Source organism: Lepidochelys kempii, chromosome 9 (assembly GCF_965140265.1).
Source record: "Lepidochelys kempii isolate rLepKem1 chromosome 9, rLepKem1.hap2, whole genome shotgun sequence".
Taxonomy (NCBI): Eukaryota; Metazoa; Chordata; order Testudines; family Cheloniidae; genus Lepidochelys; species Lepidochelys kempii.
Genome location: NC_133264.1, coordinates 49,088,247 through 49,102,911, shown reverse-complemented (window position 1 = coordinate 49,102,911; position 14,665 = coordinate 49,088,247). Strand labels below are relative to the sequence as shown.

Genomic DNA, 14,665 nt, shown 5'->3' with positions numbered 1-14,665 from the left:
CTGTGTCTGGGTGGGAGAGAAGGAAAGGCTCCTCGCTTCTCACTTTCTTGCTCCCAAGTTTTGCTACTCAACAAATCAGTTAGTTCTTAACAAAGTGAGGCAGGGGGTGGCAAGAGCACAGGGCCCCACATCCTAATGCGGGACGGCGAGGGTACAGGCCTCCGCATCCTATCTAATGCAGTGGCGGGGAGCAAGGGCACAGGGCCTCCCACATCCTAGCTAACACAGCGCGGCCGGGGTGTATGTGACCATGCCTTAGGGGGTGGGGTACCAGGTCTGGGGGGGCTCTAGGAGGTGGGGGGTAGGCTACTAGGGAGCAGGGGACCTGGGGTGGGGGGCTCTAGAGGGCAGGGGGGGCTAGGTCACTAGGGAGCGAGGGGTCAAGCCAGGAATACTGGGAAGGAGGGCTCTGGGGAGGTGGGAGGGCCAGGTTACCAGGGAGCTCTAGGGGGCAGGGGACCAAGCCGGGGATACCAGAGAGGGAGGCTCTAGGGGTGGGAGGACCAGGTTACCATAGGGCTCTAGGGAGCGGGGGGCCGGGGATACCTGGGGTGGGGGGGCTCTAGGGGACGGGGGACTGGGTTACTAGGGGACTATAGGGGGCAGAGGGAACTAGGTCACTAGGGGACAGGGGGCCGAGCCAGGAATATCGGGGAGGGGGACTTTACGGGGTGGGGGTGGGTTACTAGGGGTACCTAGGGTGGTGGTGGGGGCTGTGGGGGGCAGAGGGACTAGGTTACCAGGGGACTCTAGGGGGCTGAGCCAGTGATACCGGGGAAGGGGGCCTCTAGGGGACGGGAGGAGGGCTCTAGGGGGTGGGGGAGGGCAGATGACCAGGGGTTTCTAACTTCTAGGGGGCAGGGGGTACTATACCTAGGGTTGGGAGCTCTAGGGGGCAGGGGGCTGAGCCGGGGATACCGGGGAGGGAGGCTCTACCGGGGGGAGGACCGGGGGTACCTGGGGTGGGGGGGTTCTAGAGGACGGGGGACCCGGTTACCAGGGGACTGTAGGGGGTGGGGGGGCCAAGCCGGGGCTACCGGGGAGGGGGGCTACCGGGGGCTCTAGGGAGAGGGGGCCCGGGGGCCGAGCCGGGATACTCGAGGGCAGCTCTAGGGGCAGCCCTATCCCAGGTCCATGGAGCCGAACAAGGGACCCAGCTCCCGCCCCCTCCCCGCCGGTACCTGCAGCAGCACAAACTCGCGGGGCCTCGGACACCGCGTTTCCCGGCAACGGTCTCCCTGGTGATTGAACCAATGCACAAGTGACTCGGGAGACCCGCCCCTTCCCACAGCCCGTCCCGCCCCCACCAACTTCTCCATAGCCCGCACTCCGTGACAGCCCGTACCCCCCCCCAATTTCTCCTACATACACTTATTCGTCCCACACCACATACCCCCGCCTTCCCCTACATACCCCCAACCCCACATGCCTCCTGCCCCACACACCCCAATGTCCCATACATGCCCCCCTCTTCAATCTCCCCCCCCATACACCACCGTGTCCAGCTGGGGCCTGCCAGATGTAATCACAGGGTCCCTTTTGGCTTTGGAATCTAAGTTCTGTTGGGCACTGGGCCTCTACCTTGGTGCGTGGAGGAGTCTTTGGGGCCTAAAAAGGCCAGGAAAATTTCCTGTAATTATGTAAGCCAGTCCAAGCTGTCTAAAGCAGCCTGGTTTTAATGCTTGTGGGAGGAGTGTGACCATTTTTAAAAAGGGGAGGGGGGAGAACAACAAGAAACCCATCTACTCCCAACATCACAAGCAATCTAAATAAGAGAGAGAGAAAGAAAGAGGAAGTCTGTTATAGTCATGTCCTTGGGTTCTATGTTGGCACCAACACCTACAGTGTCAGCAGTCCATGAGACTAGGGTGATGGTGTCACTTGTCCACTGTGATTTGAACTGAGATACCCAAACTCATTTCTAGAGTGAATCAGACACAGAGTTATTTATTCAGTGAAGTCAGCATGTTTGCAAATTGACCACAGGCAGTTTATGATGGAATGGCAATGGAATTCATTGCCACAAGGTGTCACTGAGACCAAGAGTTTAGTAGGATAAAAAAGGATTTCAAATTTACATGGATGGAGACTATCTAGATTTAGAATTGTAAGCATTGAAAAACAGGTACGAGTTTTGGAAAAGGGCTAAACCACCACCTCCATCTGTAGAGGAATAGGAAGGAACTTCCCCTATGAACAGATTATACATAATTGCCCAGTTCATGATTTCTTGCACTTTCCTCTGAAGGAGTTAGTCCTGCACTGTTAAAAGGGTGCTGGACTACAGAGGGCCCAGGTCTGATGTAGTCTGGCAAGTCATATGTGCCCATGTTTTCTCTGAATTTGTTATTGAAACTGGATATTCTGCAAATTGGTAGTTCAGGAGCAACTCACTGTGATTATTCAGTATTTACAATGTCTTTGCTAGACACTGGATTTATAGCTTATTACAACAATCTGTAACCCCCTAACCCCTGTTTTTATCCTATGACTAGGGGTATTAGTGGGCCACTTAACCTTATATAGCCCCTTAGAATATGTGCTAACTACTTATGCTAAACTATCTGTTTGATTTTGTATTTAACAGTGACACTCTGAGTACCTTTCACAGACCTGAAGAGCTCTGTGTAGCTTGAAAGCTTATTTAGCTCAGCAACGGAACTTGGTCCAATAAAAGATATTACCTCACCCACAATGTTCCCTCTAATTTTTCCCATTCATGTGCGGAATTAATTTTGTTATGTGTACCAATATGGAGGTGATGTGGGAGGGTGAGGCCAAGAGGTTTGGAATGTGAGATGGGGCTCAGGGCTGGGGCAGAGGTCGGGGTGCGGGGGTGTGTGTGTGAGGGCTCCGGTTGGAGTGTGGGCTTTGGGGTGTGTCTGGGGATGAGGGGTTTGGGACGGGACTCAGGGCTAGGGTTGGTGTGCACTCTGGCTGGGCTGCGGGCTCTGGGGTGGGGCTGAGAGGTTTGGGATTCAGGCTGCCCAGGGCTGCGACAGGGAGAGAGGACTCCCCCCAACAGCTCCAGGGCTGGGGAGAGGCGGGCCCTGCGGGTGTGTTTGTGTGTGTGTGTGGCCCCACTGTGATACAGCCCCAGGGCTGGGAGAGTTGCTGCAGCCCTGCACACCCCAAGCTCCCCCATCAACACCCCTCACCTTACCCCATGCCCCTGAGTGCAGTGTGTGGCCCTTTGTGGCCTTCTGCACAGCCATGCACCTTAGAGGGAATGTAGCTCACCCACCATGTCTCTCTAATATCATGGGACTGACATGGCTACAACACTGGATACTGTATTTATGATGTAAGGCATATTGGTTAGCTTTGATTGGACAGATGTGTCACACTACATTGTTTCTGTTCCCTGACAGGTAAAGTGTAACAATCAGATTTGGATACAAACACCCAACTTAAAAGTTCAAAATTTGATTTCTGCAAATATTCTCTAATATATGCTTAAAATTCATGGTGATTTACAAACAATCCTGCTCGTGAATGTGTTTGCAAGGACCCCACTCCTCCACCTCCACCCCCACCCATGTGTCTTGATATCTGTTCCACCCACAGCCACACTAACTTCAGTGGCACTTCACACAGGTGCAATGACCAGCCAGGTGGATGGAGCTGAAAGATCAGGACATAAAATATTTGTGGAAAACAGAAAAGGGCCACAAATCAAATAAAACAATTTCCATGATTTACTGAGTTGCTCACCTGGCTTAATTCATTATCATCATATAAATACATGATTGGAATCAGGGACAAATATGAAGGGGAGACCCAGAAAAAAAAGTGTGATGCAGTATTAAAGGCAGAAGAAAACCCATAATGGAACAAATCCTGCTTGTCTTACTCTTGCAAGGAATCCCTTGTCTTATGGGGGCGCCTTACTCGAGTAAAACCAGTAGGGTTTGGCTAACTTGTACACAGGATTATATTCTGTTGTCCTCTCTGTGTTGTATAAATCTCCAACTAAAATCTTAAAGTTTGTAGAGCAGAAAACATTGAGTCAAGATTTTAAATACATATTTTCTTCATAAAGTTCAGTAGAAGCAAAGTAAAGTACTTTTTATTTATTTACAGTATTTATGTTTTCTTTACATACCTACAGCAACATCAAAAATTATTCACAAAAGCTTAACTAAGTGTAAAAATGTTATTTCATTGGACATTTGACCTATCAGCTTGATATTATGGAAAATGTTGACTTTTTCCCCCCATGCAGTATCCAGATTGTCTGAGCATCATTTTTAAGTTTTCTGGTACATTTAGGGCCACATTTTTTAAAAAAGTCTCTAAACATGCACACCTAAATTTGCACACTTTTGTGTACAATTTTAGTCACCCAATCTTTTGAACACAAACTCAGATTTGCAGATATGAGTAGGGGGGCATGCAAAAACTTGAGCACATGAAAATGAGCGCACAAAATATCAGGAGTGTAAATTTAGAGTTCAAGCTCAGGCTATTTTGAAAATTTAGCCCCATGTGTATATAAAGTTTAACCAAGGAAGTGTTTTCTCAGTGCTACCAAAACTATGGTTCACTTTACTTTTTAAATAAGGCTTTTATTTCTGAGATACTAGACAATTATCAGGTTCTCACATATTCATACTTGCCTCTCTGTGCAGACCCTTTACCAAGAGACTTGTAGCAATAATAAGAAATGGCCACTAACTTATTGCCATGTCCACATTGGAAAAAAGTGTTAGGTGCTCACTTTTATATGATTTTCAGAGTGGGAAAACAATTACATTAAACTTATATAAAATTATATTTTCCTTTGCAACCAAATGGAAACAGTTCTCCAATACATAACATTCAAACTCTGGGCCAAAGTGTGATCGCCTTTTGCTCACACAAGTAGTTTCCTTTAAATTAATAGGACTACTCAGAAAAGTAAGGCAATTATAATCTGACACTGCCTAGAAATAAAGGATAAAGGTTTGAGATTACATTTTTGACAATTGGTTAGTGGAGTTACAGTCCTGTCCTCTTGACCTGAAGCTCAAACTGCAAAAGGAGTTTTTTAAGGTAGAGTTGAATTCTTTAGTTTGCCCTTTAGTGCTAAGTAGACATAGCGTGAGGTGATTTTGACTCTATTAACGCTATTTCCTAAACTGAAAACCAGGAAGCAGTTGGTAAATGTACTGCAGGAGGAAAGGAATAACCCTGAATTGCAGTCTGGAACAGCTTCTTGCTGCACTCACTTCTTTCTATGCACATTTAACTCCTGAAGCTGAATTCAGTAATAATGTAGGGTCTGATTTTCAGCATAATCTTAAATGGTTTTCCCTTTCTGTGCCCACAATTGAGTGGATGTGAATTCTTGCAGACACAGTATTTCACAATTTAATTACAGGCATAATTTCAGCCATTTAGTTGTCCAAGTATCTGACTGCAATGAGGAAGGTAAATGCTGTTTCTACAAATAACTGAAGCCACAATTTTAAGTGCCCACAAATTGTAGGCACACAGACAAAGGCCAGGTTTTAATAATCTGATCCTTTAAATGCAGTAAAATCTGGGCTATTATCCATGTATATGAATTCCTGGATATGTCAGTGTGTGTGTGTATATATATATATATTGGTATTACTATAGCAATGTCAATGGAGATAATTTTCTAATAATGTGTCCATTCTCCTGCAATCTAACCTATTCAGCTAATATTATGGAGAAGTATTTTATAAAGCAGTGAACTGAATCTGGAGATACAGGTATGACCAAACAAGTCCCTTAAGCCATAACTTGCCAGGTCCTCTTGGTATCTTGAAAGTACAAGTCTTGCAGTGTGCTACCTGTTTGATGTATCTTGGTGTCACAGTCAGCTGGTGTTCCTTATCACTGAGACAAGCCAATCTTTCAGCAATAATCTCAGCAAGATCTTGGATTTCACAGCAATAGGCTCACTCCTCCAAGCCAGTGATGATATTACATCCACCTATTTCTTTTTGGCAGAAGATCAACACAACAGTTATAGAATTGGTGAGAGTGAGAGTCCACCCTTGTCTTCTAAAAATGTAAAGAAACCCCAAACAATCCTTTTGTCCCATTCTACTGAGCTGAAAATGACATCAGTATCTGTTGACTGTGTGGCAGTAAAATGCTATCTCTTAGATTTTTTTCATAGCACAAAATGTGCTGGCTGTTATTTGAGTCTACTGTATTCCTCAATTTCTCTCTTCAAAAAGGAAGTATAATATAAGTTAAGCTTAGGTTCAGAAATGCATATGTTTTACTTAAAAACATTCATCTGTTCAAAATTCAAAATAAACTTTATGGGATACAGTGTGTTTTTTTAAATAACATTTCATTCAAACTGTATATAATTCATTAAAGTATTCATACAGCAAACAATGGTTAACCCTTGAAAATGTGTAGAAAAAGATTTTCACACAAAAAAGGAAAACAAAATTCTGAGGTATCACACTCACACATACACCCAAACACACACGCAGGCTGCAGCAAAAGCAGAAAATTGTAGGCCCAAAAGAAAATGATGATTGATTGTTCTATTAGAGAGTCCAGGTAGCTCAGGAAAAAACAAAAACAAACCCCCCCACAATAGTCCTCTGAGTAAAGAACTACCTCAAGAAAGTTCAAGTGCATTGGAGACCTGATCACCTAAACTGTTTCTGCAAAGCAGCTCCCTGCACCTGAGAGAAATGCAGCCCAAGGTGACTTGTGCAAATATAAGGAATCAGTTGAGGCTATTTCCTGTTAGTCCTTAAACACACGAGGGGTGTCCAAAGATTCGCTTAGTCCTTGATCACGCAAGATACTGCTGGAGTGCCGTCTTCGCCCTGAAATCACAAATATTCCATTAACCATTGGATCTGGACTTCAAAAAAATAAACACCCGCTGGAGATTTATGGTTAACATTTATCCAATAGGACATTCTGTGCACAAGGCTAGCATGTGAGGGAGGAACAATGTTAGTGTGGCAATAAAAGGCTAAACTATTAACACGTTAAGATGGCAAAGCCTGAGGTTTCTCAGCAAAAGTACAGCCCAATGCCATTTGTGCTATTTTCTTCAGCTAGGAGGAAAACTCTTTTGTGCTACATGAGCAATGAGTAGCGCCAAACACTCATTAAACCAGATCTAACCCACTGGTCCGGATTGCACCCCAGAATGTGACAACGTGGATGGCCTCTTTGCCCCAGGATTGCACTAGTAGCTCATACTGAGTTGTCTGTCCACTCTAACTCACAGAGCCTTTTCAGGGTCACTGCTTTCCAGGATACAATGCCCCATTCTGTAGGTATGGGCTGCATTCCTTGTTCCTAGATGTATAACTTTGAATTGGCTGTATTTAAATGATCCCTTGAAATATGTAACTACTTATGCTAAACAATATGTTCCACCTTGTGTTTAGCTGGAACACTCTGAGTACGTTTCTCAGATCTAAAGAAGAGCTCTGTGTAAGGTTAAAAGCTTGTCTCTCTCACCCAACCGAAGTTGGTCCAATAAAAGATATTACCTCACCCACCTTGTCGCTCTAATATCCTGGGACTGACATGGCTACAACTACACTGCATACTACTAAAGTTACACATTAAATCTGCAAGACTGGATAAATTATATTCAAGATTAAAAAAAATTAGCTGAGGATACTGAAACTGCCTTAATTTTTAGTAAAACATGGCATACTGAAAAAGTGCTAATGTTGTGTCAGTGTGTACTGCTGTTTTTGAGGAGGGAGATAACGTATGAGTTGATAACCATCTTGGTGTCTGTCCTGCCTTAGAACTTGTCATAAATCCTACTTAGCAACCATTCTTCACATAAGATGAATATAATATTTTATTCCTATGTGGCAGGACTCATCAATGTAAAGAGAAAGTCAGACACAAATGTACAAAAAGGCACTGTCTCGTGGATTTTTCTGTAATCCAAATGCTTTCAAAACAAGATGCATTTTTTTTAAAAAAGCACAGATTTCCCTCTGATCTCTATTTTGGGGGTTCTTTTATACTTACTTGTCACAAAGATTTGGATCTGATGACTGACTCAGTTTGTGTAGGATATCTACTATTCCGATATCTCGTAGTTTATCTTGGCGTTCTTGTGAACCTAAAAAAATAAATCACATTATAGGGGATAACATCAAATAAGTGATTTATTAAAAATGATAAAAAAGAATTGGAGACAGGTATGTGCTATGAGGGGATAGAATGTGTGGATGCAAATAAAATGCTGTGCTAAGAAGCCCTTTAAGCTGACTTAACCTATGGCTGCTCTGTCTTTTCCCTTTTGGAAGAAGCTACTAAATTTTTTTCCCTTCAATTTTTTCACATGAATAAATGAGAGAAAATTAAACAGGCTAGAACCTGAAGAGATTTTATTATAAAGTAAGGAGTTTAACTCTGATTGGCTTCTTCCTTTCCAACTGTCTCTGATATAGGGTGTATTTAGCTGAAAACTTGTTACAGAGTTAAACTTCTAGCACTCAGTGGACAACACAAGCTAATACAGGAAATCAGAATGCTGGAAATACAGCGTGAAGTTTTACATGCTGAAGTGAGATTTGTTCCTGATGCTCCACATTCTCAAATTACTCAGCAGTAGAGTGGGAGATCAAACTACAAAAATAAGTCTCCTTGTTGAGGAACACCACAGCAGATTTAGAGGATGTAACCACCAATCTAAGAGTCATCCTCCCCCAACCCCATCTCCACTCACACCACCCCCTCCCTAGCACTGCTCCCATCTCCTGCTCTGCAACTCCATTGCTTCCAACTCCTGATTCATAGGGTATGTCTGTACTGCAGTGTAAGTCCAAGCTTAGACTCAGGCTCAAGCCCAAACCCCCTTCCTGTCTAACACATAATTCTGTCTGATCTGGGCCCGGGCCCAAGCTCAGGACCCCACAAAGGTGAAGGGTTTGAGCCCAGGCCCTGCAATGTCTTGGGTTCAAATGCCATCATTTTGCAATGTGGAAATAGCTCAGGCCCGGGCCTCCCAGACTCAGGACGTGAGAGTCCACCAATGCTATTCCACACTCCCACGAGATGGTGGCCTCTATGCTTTTTATCCCAAGACTGGCCAATCAAGTCCCAGGAAATGGAAGCCACCCCTCTGGGTCAAGTACAGCTGCTCAGCATTTAACTCTTCCATTTTATTCCGACTGTTGAGCTGCAAGCAGAGCGAACCTTCTCCTGAGTTTGTAATGGCCACTGACACGAAGAAGTCCTTTGCCAAGTGTGCTGCTACATGGTCATGGGAGCAGAGTCTGATTTTGGTTAATCACTGGTGAGAGGAGAGCAAACTGTTTGACTTCACCAAGAATTCCAGGAATGACCACAAGTACCAGGAAATAACAAAGAAGCTGGCAGCACTGGGGATTCGCTTGACTGGTTAACCAGTGCAGGGAGTGTATTAAGCAGCTCAAAATGACCACTGTAAGCCAGGTATGAGAACTGCACCTCTGGAAACTCGCTGTCATCCTGCCCCTTTTACAAAGGGCTTGAGTGGGTGCTGCAACTGTGCCAAGCACTGAGCCACAAACACTTCACGACAGCCTGGTAAGCTTGGATGGTGACCTTCTCACCCCCAAACCCAGTATAGGACTGTACCATGTACCAGATGAAGCTGCTGAAGTGAACAAACTGGGACAGTCCCCGAGGAAGCTTTGCAGCACATTCTAGGTCCCTGCTCAGAGGAGCTATTTGATGCCCTCCTGGCGGAGCAGCCTGCCACACAACTGGCAGCAGAAACAAGAGGCAGTAGCCCCTCAGCCTGGTTAGTTTCTGGCTCCATGTTTGTTGTTGTTAATATAGGGAAGGGAGTGATTTCCAGGTTGTGACCCAATGCAAACTTTATTACAAACTTCAGGAAGAAGCATGTATCCACTAATGGTAGATTTTATTACCATTACTGCACCATATCATATAATATATATTTCAAATAATAAAGGTAAACACAGAAGGGGCAACCTGTAAATTGTATCCAAACACTCTTTCTCAATACATTCATCTACTCAAGCAATACTATAAATTAACAGGTTCTTGGTCCCCACCCTCCACTGTATAAGCAGCTATGTCATTCACAATCAATTGTCCCCCCTACCCCATTTCATTAAGTGATAACTGGAATACCTCATTTACTGCCAACCTTGTACAACAATCACATTCATAAACGCATATTCTCCGTCTTCCATTGGGTCATGCAAGTCCATAATGTGAGTGCACAAAACATCCCCGATGTGCGTTGTCATTCAGGAACCATTAAGCTGTGTCACAGCGACCAGCTGGGGATCTTCGTCTCATTGCCCTCCCTCCCCCAGCCTCCCTATTGTCTATCAATCACTTGCTGCATTTGCATCTAGACCTTAAGCTCATTGTACTACTACCTAACATTTGCCATTCTCTCCGTTGAAAGGATTTTGTTCTGACAATACTTTCTGTCCAAGACAATACATAAAAGTATGAGAGTCTCTTACCTTCTTCTTCATTCCATATGAGATTAGATATGCAAAACATGGCGGCAAGCTGAAGTTTAGCATTCGAATGACTCTGAATATAGAAACAGAATTTTTGGAGTTTCAGAAGCTAAATATCACAAAACTTTTTAGATGTACATTTTCTAACATTCACTTAAGGACTGAGGTAAAAAATCGTGGGCAATTCCTCATCCACGATCTGCACCAAAGACATGACTGCTATTTAGAGCAGTCAGGTACAGTGTTCTTTGAATGGAGAGTTATTTTGTCCTTGATTTCAAAATAGATTCTACCTTCACCATATTGCAGCCATTGTTACACTCACTACACTAACCATGGAGCCAAGAGGCTCTTGCTGCTGCCACTCTCCCATCTGGCATCAGGTTCAGTCCAGTCCAGTCCAGCCTATAGATCATCAGGAAGATTGTACCAGCAACACTGCTCCTGAGCATAACTGTATTCTCCTCAGACTTGCTTTCTATTTCGGAACTCTCACTCTCAGGCAGCTGGGATGAGCCTGTTAAAAGCTGGGGTTTCCTCAGAACTGCTGTGTTTCTGTTATATCTTGAGATACCAGCAAGTTCTTTTCAACACAGTTATAAAATATTTGATTTGATTCTGCCTTGGCCTGTTGTTCTAGAGGCACCAAACAGAAGAACAACTATGCACAGACTGTGTGCCCTGATTCCTACAGCAACTAGCCTGGTCTTTAATAGGTATTGAGGGAACATTTCTGTTTAGATTTCTCTGCTGAACTGGTTGTGTAACAAAGCGTTGGTCCTGGTGCTCAGACACATATCCCTTCACTCTGTTCCAAGGCTCAGTTGCCCCTTTAATAATGAGTTCATGGAGCACGTGACAGGGGTCATGTGACTGCAGGTTGAGAGGGCCCTTCCATGTGCGAAACCAAGCAGGCTTGAGGGGGGTGGAGAAACCAAACTTTTTGAGCTGAGCTCCCCATTTGAGTTACAATTTTTTGTTGCACCCCCCCAAACTCAAACAGGTTTGGAAGCCCACTAAGGTGAGTCAGGGGTGCAGGTGGTGCTCCGTCCCTGAGCCCTGCTGTGTGGGACTGGCCTGAGCCACCTGGCGTTGCTACTCCCCCTCCCCGCCCTGCTGAACATTTTTCACATCCCACAGTTTGAAAACCTCTAGAAGCTGTTGCCGGAAGGCAGAAAACTGGGGGGAGGAACATGACCGTGCATGTCCCCTCACATGTCACCTCTGCTTACCTGTACGCGGCAGACTATTAAAATAAGCCAAAAAGTCTGAAAACCATTGACCTACCCCAGAGAAGCAGCAAAAGTATGAGCTCATCTCTATCTATTCCAATGAGATGCTAACTAGAAGCGTACAGATCAGTGTTAATGCCACACAGGCAGGTTAACAAACAAACACTGGAGTCCATGCTCACCCCAGCTAAAGGACATGCAACGAAGCAAATACTTGAGGGGCTGAACAAACCTGAATCTGTTGTTTTTCAGATACCATACTGCAAGGAACTTCTTTTCAGGGCTGTTGAAGGCTAGTCTTGCTAGGGGTGACGTGGGAAAAGGGTGGATTTGATTTAAATCACTAGTCTGGAAGACTATTTTATCATGGATTTAAGCATGGATTTCTACATAAATATGCATTCTTGTTGGTTGTTATAACCTCAAGACATATTCTTCACAATTCAGAGATAGATGTAGGTTTCATTTTTAGAAGGTAAAAAGAACAAGAATACTTGTGGCACCTTAGAGACTAACAAATTTATTAGAGCACAAGCTTTCGTGGGCTACAGCCCACTTCATTGGATGCATAGAATGGAACATATAGTAAGATATATATATACACACACCTATATGTTCCATTCTATGCATCCAATGAAGTGGTATGTATATATATCTTACTATATGTTCCATTCTATGCATCTGATGAAGTGGGCTGTAGCCCACAAAAGCTTATGCTCTAATAAATTTGTTAGTCTCTAAGGCGCCACAAGTACTCCTGTTCTTTTTGCAGATACAGACTAACACGGCTTCTACTCTGAAACCTGTCTTTTAGAAGGTACACACTATATATTTTTAAAGTGATTTACTTTGAAAACTTTTCAGATTAGTTTTACAGCTATGTCAGAAAATGAATGATTGTTTGGTTATTTCATTTACCGAAGGTAATTGAAGCAGATATTTATGAAGTCATTGGGAGATGAACTATCTCCAATTCAACAGGTTAATCGTTAATATTTGGAGGATTTTCTTGCCATACTGTATTAGGAGGAGAACATCACCAGACAGACATTTAAATTGTTTTATTCAACTAAAACCACAACAACAACGTTATGTATTCTGGATGTTTTTCTTCAACAGCAAACATATAATATTTTAACAAAACAAGCATATGAATTTTTTAATTTAAACATTCATGTTTTTTAAAAGCAGGTTTGTTTTGCTTAAAATTGTTTTAAACTAAAATAGTTAAATGAAATATTGAAAAAAAACCCAACAAAAATTAAATTGACTACGTCAGCCAGGTCAACATGAGAAACTTAAAATATTGGCTTCTGCAGCTAACTCAGTCATCTTCACCTTCATTTTCCTGTTTGTTCATAATCCGGAAAAGAAAAACAAGCTTTCCTGCTTTTTCAGGTCCCAAACAATTTCTCAATTTGGAATGAATTAGTCCAAAGGAAGAAAATATTCTTTCTACACCAGAAGAAGCTACTGCTGTTAAAAGCGAGATCATCACTTCAACAGTCTCTGAATCCAAGTGCTTAAGTGACTTCCATCAGTTCACTGATGTGACTTTCTTTAAAATATCATCATCAAACACATATTTCTTGAATGGCTCACCCTTAGCTCTGAAGTTTACTATAGTTGGCATTATGGAGAGATGACTGCTGGATGTCCATGTCATAACCAACTCCTCTTCTTCAGCAGTTAAGGTTTGACCTTGGTGCCGAGTATTGAGACTATTTGCAAGAAAATGAGCTGGGGATAGTGCTTGTCCCATTTGTTTTTTTTAATGCTTGTAATTTAACTCTGTTGTTGCATATTTCTCTTTTTAAGATCTCACTTAGTTCCTTCCAAATTTCAACAGCATCAGCAATAAAACAGGTATTTCCCTGCATTTTGTTCAAGGCTACAGAAATAGGCTTCAGGGTACTCGGCATGTGTTCAACATTTCTCTTAAGCCCAATGTTGAGAACTTGGGCTGTGATAGTGCCATTTTTTTTTCCACAATTTTGTTCACAAACTGTCATCAGATTAGGCCAGTTCTTGATACAGTGCTCAAAACAGTCCACTACTGAGTTCCATCGCACGTCTTGTGGGAGAGTTAGCCTGGTTCCTCCCACTTTTTTCAGAGCAGCTGCTGCAAAGTGGTTGATACGGAAGTATTTTGCGATTTCAACAACATTAGCCTTTATTTGTGGAACACTGAAGTCTTTGGCTAGGAGGTGCATCAAATGAGCACTGTAACCGTATTTTATTAGCTTGAGACTCTCTTCACGCTCTTCTAAGTTTCTTCTCATCTTGGATACTTTTGCAGCTTGGTCACAGACAATGCTGCATACTAGACATTTGAATTTTTTTCCACAGTTTGTTATAGCTTTTACTGCTACTTCTTGTAAGTATTCTGTTGTGTGTACATTTCCAGATGTATCAATTGTTTCTGTAAGGAAGACATTCCCTTCTTCTGTTGTCACATAAGCACGTACAACGGGATCATTGTGGACATTGCTCCACCCATCAAGACTCAGGTTAATAATTTCACTCTCCAGACCTTTTGCAAACTGCTCAATTTCTCTTTCATACACTTTATCCAGCAATTTGCCTGCAACATCTGCTCTGTAGGGCGGACTGTATCCTGGTCTTAATGACTGAACAATGTTAATGAACTGTGGGTTCTCAGTCATACGGAAAGGAGAGTTTGTTGCATAAACAAACTGGACAATTTTTTCATCAATTACCCCATTTTGTAATCTGCTGGTTCTCATCACAAACTTATCTGTGGTTGTTTCTGGATGATGGAGGTTTTTTTTCCTTTTTGCTACAGGTGATATATACTGTGGCTATGTGACATACATGAAACACTATCATTGGCAGATAACTCTGAAACTATAGAAAAATGATGATGATCTTGAAGGTGGATAGTTTTCAGAATCCTGTATTTTGAGGATGGATTCTCCTAAACAAAATAAGTCAATGCAGTTATTTAATTATTATTACCATACT

General features: G+C 43.2%; 2 protein-coding genes across 15 annotated transcripts in view; both read right to left on the bottom strand.

Annotated features, from left to right (window-relative positions):
- The window catches only part of NME9 (NME/NM23 family member 9), a 37,874-nt gene extending 36,644 nt beyond the window's left edge, over positions 1 to 1,230 (bottom strand). Inside the window, exon 1 of the mRNA XM_073360259.1 lies at positions 1,182 to 1,230. The gene's annotated coding sequence lies outside the window, so the exon portion shown is untranslated. The remainder of the gene's footprint in view (positions 1 to 1,181) is intronic.
- Positions 1,231 to 3,731: 2,501 nt separating this feature from the next.
- Positions 3,732 to 14,665, bottom strand: part of ARMC8 (armadillo repeat containing 8) — a 181,839-nt gene continuing 170,905 nt past the window's right edge. For 9 of the 14 annotated variants that reach the window (XM_073360247.1, XM_073360250.1, XM_073360248.1 and 6 more), the window contains one exon: positions 13,401 to 14,618. In XM_073360247.1, coding sequence (XP_073216348.1) covers positions 14,527 to 14,618 — 92 coding nt within the window. In that variant the 3' untranslated portion in view covers positions 13,401 to 14,526. Of the gene's footprint in view, positions 6,807 to 7,986; positions 8,081 to 10,448; positions 10,522 to 13,400; positions 14,619 to 14,665 lie in introns of those variants that run through there. The other 5 variants (XM_073360252.1, XM_073360254.1, XM_073360251.1 and 2 more) reach the window with 2 other exon arrangements.